Raw genomic sequence first — 19,877 nt, 5'->3', positions numbered from 1 at the left:
TCATATGAAAAAAATAAATTTGGAAAAATAATACAAAATTTATTTTAAAAATATTTTCTTTTAATTATTTATAATACTGTGAATGAGTTAAAAATGATCATTCTAACATTTTTTTAAATAAATAGATAGTTTGTCACTGCGTTCCATGTGTACATATGTTGTATATATACATTTATACCTATGTTATGATATACATATGTTTATGTAGGTGCAATATACTGATATTTATTTTATATTTTATGTTCATTTATTAGTTTTTAGTTTGTTTTCATATTTCTTGAGGGTATTGACTTTTTAAGACATTGAAATTTTCAGTAAATATGATTCAAAAATTTATGAAATTTTCGTTTTTACACATGTACGTTTGATCATTAAATATGTTAATAAAATTAAAATTGAATTAATGTTTAATTTAATTAAATAACGAAATAAGAGAAGAATAGTATATAGAATGAGTTCTTCCTTATATAAGAACAAATCAGACAATGTGACTAAAAACATGTATGACGCCAAATGTATTTAATGATGTTGCTGCGTTTTCACAGTTTGGAGATAAATATCTGTAAGTTTAGATAAATGCAATAAATTGCCGCCAATTTTTCAACTTCTTCTTGAGAAAATAATTTTTCAAATACATTAAAGGATAAAGGCGCTTCCACAGAATGTTCACTGCACACAATATGCAAAAGTCATGAGTTCCAAAATTTTTGCGTAAACAACATTTGCGTAATTTGATTCTTTTTGCACTTGTTACCTCGTTTTCAAATACTAATTGTTAAAAAAAAAACTGTATGTATTTTGATGTAGAAAAGGAAAACATGTAAAAAAACGAGATTTTTATTTATAAATTACAAAACATCAGTTGAAAGTGATTGATGTGATTGACATGATCGTCTGATTGTTGATGTTCTGGAAAAGTACCAAAATTAGATTTAATATTCATTGCCTTGCCACATAGTTCTATGTTTAAGCACAACTAATTACGAATATCTGATTTTATAAATTGCTTAAGCTAGGTGAATAAATAAATAAATAAATTTAAAAAATCTATTATATTGGGCAGCATAAAATTTAAACAAAGCTATCTTCCTTATACACACATCCAGTTAAGTTTGGATCTGTTAAACGCATCATTAAAATAAAAAATAAATTCAAATCAAACTACAAATAATCAAATAAAAGAAGAGTCTAGACATCATCAAAGCATATAAATTATTAATGCTCCAAAAAAGAACAAAACTGAAAATAAATCTTTTATTTTTTTATGAGTTTGTGTAGTTGTATAATTCTAGAGAAAAATTATGTTAAAAAAAGTTTTTAAATGAGTTCAAAAATAATTTTTTTTTAAGTTAGGAATGAACATTTTCGCAAAGATTTGAAAAATAAAAATTTGGTATTTTGCTTTCATTCTCCAAAATGATTACGTTCCATTTAAGGAAGTTCAAACTACTTTCAAATGCATAGCAGCCTAATCAACTCCGCAATAATTAGGAGTAGTTTGTAAATGAGCACTATTTTGCATTCAAAATCTACTGTATACAGCAGTAAAACCTAATCTATAAAATTTAAATTAACGACTTAAAATTAGACATTTATTTTTCCTACAAACGTATATAACAAGCCAACTACCGTAATGAAAGTGCATAGTATTACTACCTACTCACATTTAGCCAAATTAGCAAACCAAAATGTTGTATTATCTAGGCAGGTTTTTCAATTCCACATAAGTCATGTCCTCATAAATTCTAATATACGTTGCCAGCGCAACTCATTAATGTTTTAGTTTATTTTTTGCATTTCTTTAAATATTGATGTATAAATAAGTGATTTTTGTATGTGACGATGTGCCGAAAATTATTATATTTTTGAAACTTTAATTTCTAAACAAAATTATGTCTTAGAATATCTTAAACATTTCTTAAAGATAAACAACGAACTTGCGATACGCTACGGTATATTAGTCTGCATTTTCCTCCACTCACGACAAAACCTATAATCAATTTTTTTCTTCATGTTACCAACCCTTTACAAGATTTATTTTCTTTTTTTTTCATTCTTTTTGAGATATTTATATACATATAAGAGAATACAAAACGCAGGAATTTTAAATATTCTTGAAACAATATAAAATATTAAAAGAAAAAAGATTATATTTTGTGAATATCCCGACGATTCTTTGAAAAAGTTCAAGGGCAAAATAATTGGCCAGTTAATCAATATAATATTCACATGTTATATTATATATTGCGTTATACGAGTACATATATTGTACAAATATATGAAATATACGAACATATACCAATCCTTGCGAAACCACAAAGTATTCAAAAATTTCACAAAATTTTTTTCTAATTTTCGTTTTTAGCACTTTTCCAAAAAAATTTTGAAAAAAAGTGCTTATTAGTTTCACTCTGTCCGTCCGTATGTCCGTCCGTGGACACTTTTTTTGTTTACAAAACTTCTACACCCTTGAAAATAGAAAGCTGAAATTTAGTACGTACATAGACCTCTACTAGAAACTTATTTCCGTAGAACAAAATTTTTACCTATCTCCCCCTCTCTATGAGTTATACCCCCCAAAACCCTTAAAATGGCCTTTTTTAAATATTTATTGCAATGAAACCATAAGCATTTTTCAAATTTTGCAAATTCAGAAAAGCAGCGGCTTGCTTCCCCTAGCGCAGTATACTATAGTTAATTTTTAGAAAAACAAAAAGGCCTTCAAATTTACCCTTATCTAAAGTCCTTTTTTTTTCAAATTTTTGATGTTGTTTTTCTTCTATACCCCAGCATGTAGAAGCCTGAAATTTTAGGGGCTTCTAGACATTAACAAATAGTTCATTTCGTTAGAAGAAAATTTTTTTCCATCTCCACCCCCTCTCAAGTTATTGCATCTTGAAATTTGTAAAATTTGAATTTTTGACACCTTATATTTCCGAAACCGCAAGCTTTTTCAAATTTCTATGAACGCAGAAAGTTAACGGTAAATTCCATGACATTAAAAAATATAATTATTTTTCTTAACTCACACAATTAAACCTTAAAATCGAGCATTATTTTAATCCTATTTTATATTAATTTTTACTTTTTTTCAAAGACTGCATAAATTGTTCATCCTAAATATATGCAATCCTAGGAATAGTTTTGTATATCAATGAAAATAATTTTAATAGTGTGATAGGTATACATAGACTGTATTTTAAAAGCAGAATTTTTACTTGTTGAAGGGAATAGTGCTACAATACAAACCATTGGTTTGACCCAACTTTATTTGTTTCTTGTTTTAAATTTTGTACATTGTTATTTCAATTTTTTAAGTTCAGTTTTTTCCATTAGTTTGTGCAGAATATTCAATATAAAATAACAGAAAACACAAAACTATATACACTTTCTTCAAACTGTACTAAAATTTACAAAAAATGTGACAAGCCTGAAGTTTGTCATGTACAAAATTATTTTACATCAATTTTGAGTTTTTTTTTTCCGTGAGTTTTCTGTTCAATTTTTCAACACAAAAAATTTTTTTTTTGCATTGGACAGACATTATTATCTTGAAGAATAATTGTTTTGTTAATTTGAAAGTAAAGGTCGAAATAGTTCCTTATACTCTCATGAGAAAAGCACTTTCTTTTCTTTTCTTTTCTTTTTTTCATCTACAATTAATGTTTATGCAAGTATGCTCGAATTCTTCACATAAATTACATAAGTAATTAATTAATTTCGTTAGGCCTAAATACAAAATGCAAATTAAAATCTGAACTTGAACTAAAATTCAGATTATTTCTAAATTTATATTATATTTAGTTCTTCAATATATTTATGCATTTAAATATATATACATGTACATGCATATTGTACAAACAATTTCTTATTTCTAATTTACGAGTTTATTTTTAAATTTAATTTTATACCCTTGGCTCTTTTTTTTTTGATCGATTATTTTGCGATAGAATTCCAACCAGCATAAACTAAATTGTTTTCAATGCAATTTGTTAGCAAAATAAATCAAATATTTCTAGTTATGTGCATATATGTATATACATAAATTCTATATACATACATATATTCAATTTACAATTTTTAAATATAGTCAGATCCATTTAATTTATTAATTTAATATCTCAATTTAATTTTATGTTATTGAAAAGAACCCCTTTATTTTATATGTCTCATCTTTTAACCATATGACCACAATATAAACATATTACTTATTTGCTTTTGTTTTTTTCTTGTTCTTTTTACTGAAAGCTGGTCTATAATAAAAATAATTGATAGATGGATAGTTTATAACAATTTGTAATCAAATTAAATTTAAATTGAAAAAAATAAAACGACAAAAAAAAAACAATCTTTGAATTGTTAAAAATTAAATTGAGCTATTGAACAAAAGTGTTGCCGTTTGACGATGACTTTTATTTTAACTTATTTAAATGTATAGATAATTCTAATTTGAACAATATGTGATCTACCAAATAAAATTTTGACATAGCGAAATGGTTGGTATTCGTCTAATTCGCCTTGCCAACAAACATAAAATTAGCATGTTGGTAAAGGGAATGAAACATATTATTTATGTCAACAATTGATAGAAAAAGCGTCGTGTGAACATTAGGTATTTACCCATTCCGGAATTTGAAACAGAAAATGCATTCATAATGTATTCTAATTTTTCGTTCTTAATGGTAGTTTTTAAAGTAAATTATTGTCAAGAGTTCACATTTCCTTGTTCATATTACCATAGCACAGCGAATGTTATGTACATATAATCAATTATTATTTAAATTGTTGAAATTTTTACTAAAAATTAAATTAATACCGACTCATAATTAATTAAAAAAATTCCCGTAGATTACTAGAATATGTCATTCTTTCTTCTTTTTTTTTCTCCTGCTTTCACTCCATTTTTAAGCATAATGCTTCCACATAGCCTCTCCATCGCACTCAATTATTTGCCAATAACTTTATTTGTGCCCAAGCCGAAATTTACCACTAGCCGAAATTTTTTCTTCATTGTTCTTCGTCAAGTTGTCCGAGGTTTTCCCACTTTACGTTTTCCTTGTGGGTTCCATTCGAGTGTCTGTCATAACCATCGCCACTTTTTTCTCCTTATGTGTAGACTTACTGGTTCTTAACCGGTTAGTATGTCCACAGGTCGTCGTTGCTAAGTTCTCCTAGGCCAGAAAATCCTGCATATGCTTCTTAGACACTTATTGATGAATACCTAAATTTTGTTGTATTGCCGACAGTAACGACAATGGTGCACGTCTAATAGAGTTATGTACAGAGTGATATGCCATATTGACTTGTAATTGGAATAAATATTATTGAATGTTAAAAAACAACAAAGTTAATAAGACAACAAAATATATAAAAAATACAACTAATGTATAAATATAAATATACAAAACCTGTTGCTACAGCAGAAAACTATAGTTTTTCATACAATAAAAAATAAAATTTAAGACTTCCTAATATTTAAATTTGCATTAGGAAATCGTTTTTACTGTGAGTAAATTCTCAAACAAAAATTGTTATAAATTACAAGGAAGAACTGGATCATAATTTACAAGGAACTATATAAAATCACCACAATAAAAATGTAGATCTATAAAAATTAGAAATTCGATCAGTTCAGTTTTCATAAAATAATTGTTTATCTTTGTATCATTGATTTTAATCTACTATTTAACACGATAAATTAGAGAATCACGTTCAATATTAAAAATGATTTTAGTTTTATTTAGAAATTTACGCATCTGCATGCTTATAAATATAATCTCATCAGTATGTGCATTATGCAATATGCAATGAAAAAACAAAAAAAAATTTACTCATTTTATGCATTTATTTTGCTGAAATCCATCCGATGCATTTTTTGTCCATACAAGCGTATAACACAATTCATTTGCTTATACAAAATTTTTTTTATGTTTCAATGTTAGATTCCGCGACGTCTGAAAAGACATGTGATATTTTATTAAATTATAAATAAAACAAGAAATTAAATATAAAAATTAATTGACATTTCATACTATATAATATGTAAGTATGCATATTGGAATGCCGTAATATGAAATAATTTTGTAACATATGCATTCTAATTGTTCACGGCCAATGACCTCACATATTTAGGATTATAAAATTTTATATAGTTTTAATTAATTAGTTTCAGATTTTATAGCGTAATTTGTAAATGCAAAGAATTAACCGGCGTTGCTGGAGTTGTCTTCGGCTCAAGTCATATCCAAAGTAATGCGTTGATGTTCTCAAATACTATTGTGAATCTGTGTCGCTGATTTTGTTGAGAAAAGAGCGAGTGTACATTTTAAACAAAGCACATTTTATGTTTGTTGTATTTGAAGATATCCTTCGTCGCTCCCATACCCTGTCGAAATCAAATCCATAAATCATGAATCTCCCTTAAATTTACTGAAGAAAACATGGAACAAGGAGTTAAAATAACAATTTTTTAAAAATCATTGAATGTGAAATGATGCCCTAACTTTGTATTATTAAATATGCAAAATATCGCAGCGCAATTGAAGAATACATATAGTCCACCTGTATGTCATTGCAAAAATATTATTGCAAAAACGAATTTGACCGTCAATTTTTTTACTTACATAAATATTCACATAAACTTTCTCAGATAAACTTTCATAAACATAAGTTATATCAACAAAGTTACTCTTAATTTTTCTATTATAAGGCCCAAATATAACTTTTCTTCGAATTTCGCAAAAAATCTCAATTGATCTATGATAACGGTCCTGATACATGCATATATCAACTGTGTTATGTATACGCAACAATAATGTTCATACTAATTGTATTTCGATGCTACCAGCTTTAGCTTTTAATTTAATTTATTAATATTTTCAAATAAACTTTTCTAATAAATATTTAATTTTCACATTCAATTGAAATTAAAATATTTTCTTAAAAACCAGTGCAAAATTACATAATTCTATTTATAAAAACAAATTTTATATTTTTAAAATTAAAATTGAATTATGTATGTAAATTTGAAAAATTTTATTACTTCTGATACGTTTATTTATTTTTAATTAAATAAAGAAACAAATGAGGAAATATTAATCCAAAAATAATATGTTAATCTATTTATATGTAGAATATATGTATAACAGATATTTCTGGTATACATTCATTTGTGTATAGAAAATATTTAATTGCATTACAACGCTTGGGAATTAATATTTTTGAGTATATTAGCATACAGTACAGAACTTAATGCATCGAAACTATCAGTATCGTAAGTTAACAGTAAATATTATTAAAGATCTATTATCTAAAGACAGGCAATCTTCACGAGCGCTTTGTGTCTTGTCTAGAGTACTCCCTCGAGGCCTATATTTCTGATGAATCCGAGCAATTTTTCTGGGGAAATATTTCACAACAACATGATTACTAGCGCGGGTTCAACTAAGTTCTAATATGTTTACAGGGTATCGACAGGAAATTCATGATAATTCTCACATAATTCTGCGCCCTTTTTATGGTTGTCTTATAACGCTCCCGATTCTAATTGCCCAAAAACAATTTTCCTTGCCGAATATCCCTTAATAATAACACCGAAATTACCTTACATAATATTACTATTATTAATCTGATGTACAAATTTAACATACCTTGCAATTTATGATCCATATTTGTATAAGATATGAATATGATAAAAATTCACTCCACTTATAAAACACTTGATATTCTCGTACCGTTTTATTTCCAAAAAAAATATTATTCTTTCAATATTATTTAAGTGTACATACATATATTTATATATGTATATATAATGTTTATATTGCTTCATTTGTGATTCATTATACTTGTACAAGAAATTAAAAAAATAGTGAATACAAAACTATTATACTGATGTCATTCCAGTGATCGTAATTTTTAATTTTAATTTAATTTCTTTGCGTTTGAAAACTATATGTATATAATGTAGTACACATATATATTAAACTATTAAATATTTTTATTATTTACTGGTAAAGTTAAGATGAACTATTTATGCTTATAAATTATAATAAGTGTATCTTTTCCACATTTTAAAAGATATTCATATATAGATTTTATTGCTTACATAGAGTTTATTTTTAATATTTCTCATAATAAATCGAATAATGATAGGGAGAGACCATTGATGGAAACTAAACGTAGAGTGAGTAAATAAATGTATTTGAAATTTTTGAATAACCCATCTGCCTCTCCGCTCATTATCGAAAATTTATGAAATTTTTGCTACAGTCAAAAACATTTTGTATGTTTTTCTCTTGTATGTACTCAGTCAAGACTTAACTTCTATTTTATTTTCGAACGTTTTTCATTATTGACTGCAATATTACGATGTTAACTTACTGAACCGACTGAATTTTAAAATATTTAACGGATATTTAATAATCCTTTAAGTTACCCGAAGGCGTTGTTCTTATTGGTCCAAATACAATAGCGCCAGTTGTTGGCAGATAAGAAGCAATTTTCGAAAGTTTGGTGATATTTGTCGAATTCTTCTTTCTCGTGTAATCGAACGAGCGGACGAATATATCTTAATGAAAGAAAAAATTTTGCGCTTAGCAAGAATATACTTACCACCAAATATATAAACATATTCATACCACAAAAGACTCCTTTAAAAGATTATAAACTCCATACCAATGTTCACCTTCTTGAAGGGTATGAAAATCTTGAAGGGCAATTTTAATTTTCCCATTCAAATTCATTGTTTTATTATAAAAGCAAAACTAAATTTTACTATTTCAAAAGAATTTTTTAACACTGGAACGAATTTCCGAAGAAGAATTTAGAGGAATAATGGAAATTCAATAAAAAAATTTCCTCTTAATAAAATTTTCTATTGAAAATTTCTTAGTAAATGCAAAATTTTATCCATAGAAAGTTATTTTAAAGTCTTAAATGAAGTATTGTGAAATAACAATATATTTTTAACACAGAAATATTATAATCAATAAATTTTCCGAAATTATATCGAAAATTCGAAAATTTACGCCATTTTTAATTCAAAATATGTTTTTTTATTTCTTTTCAGGAAATTGAAATCAAATCATATGAATTTGATAATATTAAATTATATAAAGATTTGAAAGTATTACAAAAAGACTCAGAGTTTCGTAACTCAACAATTATTTATCCAGTGACAAGTGTAGATGAATTTTATATATTGCATGCATATTTCTGTCGGGTAAGAAGAAATTTTTTTTCAAATTTAATTTTTATAATATTTTTATATATTTTGTTTTTTTTATTAATTGCTTTTGTATAACAAAAAATAATTTCTCCTTAAAAATAGCAAGAAAATTTTTCTATTATTTTCTTTAATTATTTGTGCAGACGAAAATTTTAATTGCAAATTTAAAATTTAATTAGATAAGGCTTTAAAAAATGTAAAGACGTTAAAATAGTGGAGAGTTTTCAATTATAAAAAAATTCAATTTAAATATGAAGAAGTCATGAGCATTAAATCTTTTTTGTAATAGAAAATGAATGGGTCTTATGGAATTTTTACATTTTGTAAGCTAAATTTGATTTTTTAGTTTCGCGCAGCTGTACATAAATTAAGATAAACTATTTTTGTATTTATTTTGATCTCTCAGTTTTGATTCACTAATTCTGAATATAGTTATTTCTTTAAGCACAAATACATTTCATTCTAATTAACATGAAATTGAATTCAAACTAAATTCAATAATGGTGTCAATGCCATAAATGAAATTTGAATAAATTTCTTTTAAAAAATTTATGAGAGTAATAACCATATATAACGTATGAGGAATGCAGTGCCATTACCAGAAAAAAATTTTTAATATTTTTATTCGTACAATTAATAAAAATAAAATTAAAAAAAAGTGATTTCTTAATTCTGTTATATTGTGTTTAAAGTGTCATTCTCATTTATTTTTTGAGAAAAAATCAAAATGTAAAATAAAATACCAATTCTTCTTTATACCAATTGAAAATATTATATTGTTTGAAAATTTCATTTAAAATAGGGAAACAAAAACCTTTATGACAAAGCGTACCGTGTAGAACAAAGGTCAGATTTTTTATAAAAACAAAAAAAAATGTTATTCAACTTTACTCTTGTCAAATCGATATCATTTTTAAATTTATTTTGAAGTAATTCCGTTCGACAAAATCTTAAAATCGATGCTAATATTGGTATTTACTGAGATAAAATGGTTTCAATTACGTTCTTAAAGTAAATTTTAATTATAAAAGTCAAATTTTCTAATTATGTAAATATGTATTTAAAAGTTGAATAGGTCCTCCCTTGCAAATGTTATGTTATGATATATGTAGGTAGCTACTCACCTATAAAATTCAATTCGTATTATAATGTAATTTATTAACAACATAAAATTGCATATACATATATAGGGCTAAATATATTTTTTGAACAATTTTCTTTTTAAATTGACAGTTTTTACCTTTGGCTTAACAAAAACATTAAGTAAGAAAAATTCTCATAACAAAAGAGAGAAAACGTAGCTCTTTTAAAGAAGTTTTGATGAGAACTATAAGAATGGCCCCTTTTTATGATGTCGAAGCTTTTACCTACAATGGATTTTTGTATATTTGTATTCTTAACATAGCGTTGCAACAGCTCTAAATACAATAGTACTTTTTGTATCTTGAGTGTTTGAGTAAAAATTTAAGTTTGAAACCGTCAATTACAAAACCAAAATAATTTAAATTGTTTAAATTCTGACAGCAAATGCTCTTGTGTTTTGTATGTAATTCATTAAGAATTAACAACAGAGAAATACTGGAAACTTTATTATTCTTTGTTTAACAATATTTAAAGCTTTTACGTCAGAAAATTTCTAATTTGTAGATACAAAGAGAGAGAAATAGTAAGTACCAACGTTCAAAGAATACAAATTTAATAAGGCCCGATTACCTCTATTTTTATAAATTCACTATTAATTAAGTTTAGTAAACTCTGCCCACTTTCAATTATTTTGAAATGTCAAACCATAATGTAAATAAACAAAACTCTTCTATCTCTTATTATTTATAATTTATGAATGTGTTTTCTTTTTTTTCTCTCAATTTTTTTCTTAACCCTTTATTATTATTTTTTTTAACCATTCTTGTGGTTTTCTCTTGTTGCTTTCAATTTTTTTTTTCAAGTATTTCTTAATTTAATTTCTCTTTCATTGTAATATGGGAACTATATAAATAATATTTTTTTTTTCTTTTTTTTTCTCAATTCTTCAATTTATATAGCTTCATTTGGATGCATTACGTGAAAAAAGTTATCAATTAGAAAAAAAATCTTATTTTATTGCAAATGGTACAATACCAAATGATATTTTAGAAATACGTTGGCCTTTAGGTACAATACCGGTCAGTATGCCAGAAACCCGACATGATATTATAACATGGCATTTTATAAATAGAACACATACATTTATGCCAAATCATGAAAATGCAATAGAACCATTAAAACAAATTGATTTACAAGATTTAAATAAAATTATAAATATAACAGTCTCATATATTAAAAAAAAGTATCATCAAAATGAAATGCAATGGGAACAACAACAGCAGCAACAGCAGCAATCACAAGAAATGGAATTTTCTGAAATTGGAAATTTAAATTCATTAAAATATGAAAAGATTCATACAATTTATAGACGTTTTGATCCGATGCGTGGAATGGATTATCATATACATTTTTTATTCTTAGATTTAAGAACAAATAAGAGGCATATAAAAAGGTCAGTATTTGTTTTTTTTTTTTTTCTCATATGTAATTTTCTTAGATCGTCTCGGTTTGTGTTGTAATTTTGTTTTTGTTTTATTTTTGTTTTTTCATGTAAGTTCCACAGTACTATTTGTCTTTTTTTATCTTAAACATATTTAATTTTAATATTAATAGATATTGTGTATAGGCACTTGAGTTTTAAGCGTTATATATTGTAGGGAGAAGAATTGTTTTATTTAAATTTTTATGGATTAAAGTGATTTAAAATCTTACATAAGTACGCGGTTCATAAATTCAAAAAGACCATGAATTTAATTAAATATTTTTAAAATTGATTTGGCATTCAGTTACTATGTGTATACTAGATATAAAGAGTGAAAGTTCCGGCGCAATCGAAATAATGGTTAAAATTCAATATGTATGGTAAATAAGTTCGAAGTTATTGTTTAAGTGACATCTTTGAATCGTTTTCTTAACTATTAGTAACTGACATATTTTTTTTCGTAAAATTCAAATTATATCAAATTTCTACAATTTATTGCACTAAATCTGAAATCTTAAAAATTTTTAAATCTGGGTTTATATTATATTAAACATTGTCTTGGATTTTATCTAATTTGATTAAAATTTATTATAATTTTGTTGTGCAAAGCAGTGTAAATGCACCAGAATTTTGTTTAATGATAAAAAAGTAGAACGCCATCTACATTGTAAAAAAATATGAACCAAAGACAATATTTGAGATTCCCATCTGCTTTAGATTTCAAAATTCTCGGATTTGATTTTTATTTTTCTGAAATTTTCATTTTACTCGTAATATGCCCGATTCCTTAATTTTATTTTACAATTTTATGCGTTCAAAATATTTTCTTCTTAATTAAATTAATAAATTTCTTTTTTTAAATCACTTTAATTCTTTGAATCTAAACTTTCGTTGTCTTTTAATAATACGAGTATAATAAATTTAAGTATAAAAGAATTTACCACTTATAAAAGAAAAAATTTAAAAAAAAAACGCTAATAAAATTATTGTTTCAAATTTAATAAAAAAAAAAAAAAAAACAAATAATAATAATTTTAAATGTATGTGTGTACCTATAGAGAACAGTGCCTGTTAGTGCCTTATTTCTCTTCTTTATTCATTTATATTGTTATTTTATTTAATTTTATGAAATTTATATTATTATTTTTTTTTTTAATATACATTTTATAGCTTTTATGTTGTTAAACCACTTGGTAAAGTTGAAATAATTCCATCACCATATGTAACTGAATCAACAAGAATTGCAATATTATTACCAACATTTGAACATCAAATTGATAATTTAGATAATTTTATAAAATTATATGAGAAAATTTGTATGGAAAATCAAGATAATACATTTTTAATGTTAATATTTTTATATAATTATAATTCATCAAGTAAAGGTGATTTAGATCCATTTCGTAATATTAAACAATTAGCATTAGATTTAACAACAAAATATAAAACGGATGGTTCTAGAATAGCATGGGTATCAATTAGATTACCACAACAATTAAATGAAATCTCATCAAATATAGATAATAATATAATGTTAAGTTCAATATATGGAAAATATGAAATACTCAGTTTGGCTGTGACAGATTTATCATTACCAAAAATTGGTTTAGATAGTTTAATATTACTTGGTTCGAATGCAATGACATTTAAGGCTGATTTTTTAAATAGAGTAAGTATATTGTAATTTAATTAATATATATATATATATATATATAATTTAGTTTTAATATAATATTAATTAGTTAGCTAGAAAGGGGATGTGACACTCTCAACAACGTCACGAAGTACAAGGCCAATAGAAAGCCCATCGACATCTCTCCACTATTAATATTAAAAATTGAAATTAAATATATTTTACTTATCTTTGGAATTAATTAGACAAATTAATAATTATTGTTAACAAATACTTAGCATCTTATATCTTATATTTTCTATAACCTGTTTTTAATTCAGACAGTAAAGCTAAACGTCCCCAAAGAAAAAGTGAGGAAAAGTGAGAAACGAGCTTTAGTAAATTTTTGCTTTACTATTCGATATTGGCTGACTTTACAAAAAATTCGTTCTATTGTGAATAACACAGCCTACAAGATATTGTTATAACCTGCAAGATGATTCACATAGAAAACACCGGTCTACATATATGAAAATTATATGTTTATGACATTCTCCACTTTTACAATTTTATTCATTTTCCATATGCAAAACTCTTCTAGAGTTTTGATCTGTATACATACATATTATTATATTCTTTAAGTGCAAATGTACTGAAATTTTAAATATGTACAATTTTTTCTACAATAAATTGTAGACAATTTTTTTTTTTCAAAAACTTGTAATTTTTCAAGTGTAATTTAAACATAATATCAACCTCTTCCATTTTAAATTTTAAATTTCATATATTGTATAATATAGGATGCTAATATGTGACTCCACTTTTCTATATATAAATTAAAAGAACTCTTAATGTAATTTATTTCTATTTAAGAATTAAAATATTTATAATATACTAGATAAAATTTATAAGTATACATGAAAAAGGTTACCATTTGTATTCAATTACCACTATAGAAAAATTTCCCAAAAAAATTATGTTTAGAAAATTTATTAAATGTTAGAAAACATGTTTTTGAAAATATAGTTCTCACTAAATAACTATAGGTCCCTTTACAAGAAAATGTTAAATTTTAACTTAATTATTTTGTAAAAAAAAATAAGCTCCATCTCGTAGGCGCGTATTTTTTTTTCACAAAGAATTATTATTTTGACAAGTTATACTAATTCTAAAACATACTTTGACGTTGTCAAAAAAATAATTCTGTTGTTTTTTGTTGCGTTATTTTAAAAACTAGCCTCGATGCTTATTATTTATTAAAAATTTATAACTAGGTATTTTGGTAGTAAACTGTCAAAAAAATGTGTTTGAAAAATCACTGCTATACTGTTCCAACATACGAGTATGTATTATTTAACAAAGAACGTACTAACAAAACTATTAAAAATTTAGTCGATATACTTCTTTAGTTACCAGTTGTGTTGCGTTGCTTTAATTATTTATATAAAATATTGCTGCCACTTTCGAAATTTCCTTGAAATACTGCAATCTTGAAAATATTTTAGTTCGAACTAAACATTATTCTAAATTTTGCAAGCCAATGTAGTTTCGAATTTTGAAAAAGAGCCAATAATCTTTATTTTAATCTCTGTATTGTGTTTATCTGCACTAGGCAACTCTTATTTGTTTTTATATGGAAGATATTTACTTGTAATTTTCTAATAATAATTTTCGAACTCGAAATAATGTTATTAAACTTTTAAATAAAATTATGTATGTTATTTCATTTCATTGTGATACTTAAGAATAATAAGCATTAAATTCAAATAGATTGGTGGATATAATATGTATAAAAAAATATTTTGACCTCTGCCATGAACTATTAAGATTTGGTCATCCGAAAACATTATTCTTTCTTATTTCATTATTCCCTTTTTGTTTTTTTTTGTAAGCTTTGATTGAAATCATTAGCTTATTGAGTGTCTTTTTTTGTATTTCTTTAAATAAAGTGTATACATATACAAACAATAGAAATAATTTAGAATGATGAAATCATTGATTTATTTGTGATCAACATATAATTTCTATTAAAATTAAAGTTTAAAATAAACTAAAATAAAAGTATAATTAAAAATACATAAAAATAAAAAATCAAATTTTGTATACTTTTTTTGTTTGTAATTTTTTATTAATTAAATACTTAAAAAAAAAATTGAAATTTTTTAATTAATCGAACGAGACCGGTTTATTTAAAAACGGGGTTTTTATAAAGGTTTTATATTTCGTTGATTTTTTTTTGCGTTGCTCTAATTATGTCACGAGTTCTTGAATTGTTAGGGATCGCCAAATTTATCTGTATAACGACATCAAAAGATAGAGAAAACAAGCAAGTTGTTTTTCGCTTTTCAATATAAAATATGTAAGGTGATTCAATAAAGAGATCAATATATATATCGTCAATTAGGACATCAAAAATAAGTAAAATTTTTGTTTAAAACTAGGTGTCAAATCTCAACGGTTTCCAAAATACAGAGATTTTTATGAATTTTTAATGAAATTTCTAATTGCCGCAGCAGCTTTTTGCTTATATAACTTCCCTTCCAAAAAAGATAAAAGGTTCACACAATTAGTTTTTCGAAGGGCTTGTATAAAAAACTTGAAAGCAATTCATATCACTTAATAATATATTTTATATACTCTCTAAATACATTTAAGACACGTTAAAATATATTTTATGGTACAGAAGATATATAGGAGAAGAACCGTTTTAATTGTATCCCGGAATTGAAATTTGGCACCTAGTTCTAAACAAAAATCTTAGCAATTTTTGATTTTGATCCTAAATAATGATATTTTTTATTGTACCCTTTATTGAATCACTCTTTATGTAATTTCATTAATTAAGATTTTTTTTAAGTAACATGCATTTTGACTATATGGAAACTTCAAGAAAACCTCTTGTAATGCTTTACATAATTTGAATATGAGTAACGACTATTTGCAGCGAAAGCTTTCGCTTAGAAATTTCTAGAATTATACAAGAAACTTTATCGACAATTCAATAACCACTAATTTTATGGCAAATATTTCTGGCCTTCCTAATTTATTAAACAAGAATTTTGATGTTGAATTGAAATCATTGCTAAATGATCTTCATAAACAAAATTTTGTATATATGTACATACATTATGTATACATACTTCAAAACAATAAATAAACAATAAATAAATAATTTCAATCAACACAAACCATCAATAAATGATTAAAGACATAATGTGATTTATTTTTAGAATAAATTTGAGCTCAAATACCTCATAGTTGATTTTCATTACATATACATTTCAACATGTTCACCAAAGACCTCCTACAATATAGCCTCAGAGACAGAATACCCATATATTGAATTTTATAAAATAACAAGAAAACTTTTATTTAAATATTCACAAAATAATTAATGATTTTCAAAATTAATGACTTAAAGATTTTTAATAAAAAAAATAATTTTAATTTACCAAAATATTAATTTTATTATATTTTCTATAATTAGGTACGAATGAATACAATACAAGGTTTTCAAATATTTTCTCCAATAGCTTTTATGATGTACCCTTGTAAAGCATTTAATTTTTGTAAAGAATGTGATACATGTGATGTATCACAAGGTACTGGTTATTTTGATAAATATAATTATGATGTTACATCATTTTATAGTAAAGATTATGTTGAAGGTATGTATATATACATATATACAAATTAATATAAAAATTTTTTCTAATTTTTTTTTTTTCTTCTTAATTTTTAGCTCGTAAAAAAATTGAAAATTTTGTACCAATAATACGAACTGATAACGATATTGAATTATTATTTAATCGAAATGATAAATCAACATCATCATCAACAATAATAACAACAACAACAACAACATCAACAACACCAATTATTAATAATGTTTTAGATATTTTTATACATTCTCAATTATCAATACATACATTACGTGGTATTGAACCAAATTTAAGATACGGTAATACAATTAGAAATTTTATTAAAAAACGTAATTCAATTAAAAATTTACCAAAATGCCCATATTCTAAATATTATAATAGTAATAGTAATTATAATAATAATGAAAATGAAAATGAAATAAATAATATTCCAAATAGTAATAGTAATATTAATAAAAATAGTAAATTATTAAATAATTACTATAATGAAAATAAATGTATTCATTTAGCAGCTAGAAAACATATTGGTGATGCTATTATAAGATATGAAGACAAAATTGGAAAAGGTAGACATTAGTATAAATTAAAATAGATTCAAAAAAAAAAAAAAAATTACAAAAATTTTAAATGCTCAACTATTACTGTAATAAAATTTACTATATGAGAAACCAATAGTATAATATATGTATGTATGTATGTATGTATATAGAAATAAGCCAAAATTTACAATATAGGTTACAATGAATAACCCCCCAAGATAAATAACATATTATATCAATTTAAAAATTTCATTCGAATTCATTCTTGAACTTTTTAAATATTCACTTAAAATATATATGTAGCAATATATCGTGAGGTTAATGCTACAACTAGATAACTTGCAATTAATGCGGTTTACAAATATTAACTTTTAAAGATACAAAATTTAGCAATAACAAGTAATTTATCATGAAGACACCTAATTTTTGTATTATCATTTTCAGATATTTAAGAATAAATTTAATCTTAGATATTGATCGCATATTAATTATCAGGTCGCAGGTTAATTATCTATAAAAATATAAAACTTTCGATTTATCTAGTCGTAGCATTAACCTCACGATATTAGGTATCGAATTGTTAATCATATAAAAATATCATTTGGCTTTAATTAAATTTCTTCATTAATTTTGTAATTATTTAATTTCTCCACCATTTCTTATTATTTAAAAAAATTTAATATTTTTTATGTAAATAAATCACTAATAATATTTAGAAGTATATTAGAAAAATCTTAAATTCAATGTTTTTCCATTGATTCCTAAATTTTTTAATGTAATTTATTTTGATTTAATAACTCTCATATACATTATGTAAAAATAAAATATTTTTTAATTTTAAATTAAGAATAATTATGATTTTAAAATTATATACTCTTTAATACATATATACATACATATATGTAATTAAAAGAACAACGAAATTTTTTTTTTGATTTCATTATATACGTATATATTTTCCTATTTTAATATTAAAATTTGCATTTTGGTACTCAACATTAAATATTATTATATAATATATAAATTAGGTTCATTTTTCATCTCTATTTTGTTCCTCTCTATAATAAATACCAATTTTAATTACATTTATATTAAATTTATTTTTAATTTTTTAAATAAAGTATAATTGCAAATGAATAATAATAAATTTAAACAAAATCAAAATTAATTAAACAAAAATTTAGTAATACATAGATATTTTAAAATATACCTAGTATTGTTATAAACAAAAAATTTTAAAATTCAAAAAAATTAATTGAAACTGTTTATCTGAAAATTCAATAAATTTAATTAAATACAAAAAATTTTTACTCTAAAAATATTAAATTGCGATGGTAACGCTATTGTATAATTCAAATAATATTTTAATGTTATAAAAATGATTTGCATATTTTTAGGCGAAAATTTTTTTGTTAAAGTACTCGTGACATTATTAAATACAATTTTATTATAGGAATTATCAATATAAAATTAAAATAGAAATTTATTATGAATGTAATCGATTAAACGATTGGAATCAAGTAAACCAATTAAAATACTAATATTAAATATTTAAATTAAATTTTTTTTAATTCAGACAATAATGTTTATATGTGTTTATTAGGAAATTATTTTCACTGCCCCTTTATTTTGTAAATCCCAATTAAATCGCTTTAAATACACGAAACCAATTCCGAAAATTACAACTAATTTAGATCTATTAATTGTCAAGTAATTTTCAAAATATTAATAAACATATTAATATTAATAAAAATATTAATATTAATAAACAAGTAATTTTCAAAATATTCATAATATTCGATACTAAAGACTAAGAAAAATAAACAGTAAAATATTAATAAACTGAAATATTTAATATAAATAAAAACTACGGTCGGCTAGTCACCTACCCAGTTAACTCTCTATGACTATAGAAACTAGGGCATGATAGATATCATGCACTAGCCCTATACTCCTTATAGGAGTGAAGAAGGATCAAAAAAAAAAAAAAATTGTCGGGTATAAAGTGAAAAGATTTCGCGGACCATCTTACTTTTCTGGCATAATATAAAATATACAATGTCCGGAGAAGAACTTTTTAAATTGAAAAAACTAAAATATCTACATTTAAAAATTGTAAATGAATAATAAAAGCATTTTTTTCTAATACTTATGTTGTAATATTTTTCAATTAAATTACTTGTTTTTTTTAATTCTTGTATATGACATGATGTATTACAAAAACTAAACCAGTGTAAATTGAATATTATTACAAAAATACATTTTTGTAAAT

The 19,877-nt window shown here is 23.9% G+C and overlaps 1 protein-coding gene across 1 annotated transcript in view; it reads left to right on the top strand.

Moving 5' to 3' along the window:
- LOC129605326 (chondroitin sulfate glucuronyltransferase) overlaps window positions 1–18,286 on the top strand; it is a 53,948-nt gene extending 35,662 nt beyond the window's left edge. The window contains exons 3-7 of the mRNA XM_055515010.1: window positions 9,068–9,220; window positions 11,269–11,762; window positions 12,963–13,461; window positions 16,892–17,072; window positions 17,147–18,286. Coding sequence (XP_055370985.1) covers window positions 9,068–9,220; window positions 11,269–11,762; window positions 12,963–13,461; window positions 16,892–17,072; window positions 17,147–17,643 — 1,824 coding nt within the window. The 3' untranslated portion in view covers window positions 17,644–18,286. The remainder of the gene's footprint in view (window positions 1–9,067; window positions 9,221–11,268; window positions 11,763–12,962; window positions 13,462–16,891; window positions 17,073–17,146) is intronic.
- Window positions 18,287–19,877: the final 1,591 nt, after the last annotated feature.

The sequence above is a fragment of the Condylostylus longicornis genome, unplaced genomic scaffold (assembly GCF_029603195.1).
Source record: "Condylostylus longicornis isolate FDR11 unplaced genomic scaffold, ASM2960319v2 ptg000013l, whole genome shotgun sequence".
Taxonomy (NCBI): domain Eukaryota; kingdom Metazoa; phylum Arthropoda; class Insecta; order Diptera; family Dolichopodidae; genus Condylostylus; species Condylostylus longicornis.
The sequence above is the reverse complement of the archived record's forward strand: the minus strand, read 5'-3'. Positions and strand labels throughout refer to the sequence as shown.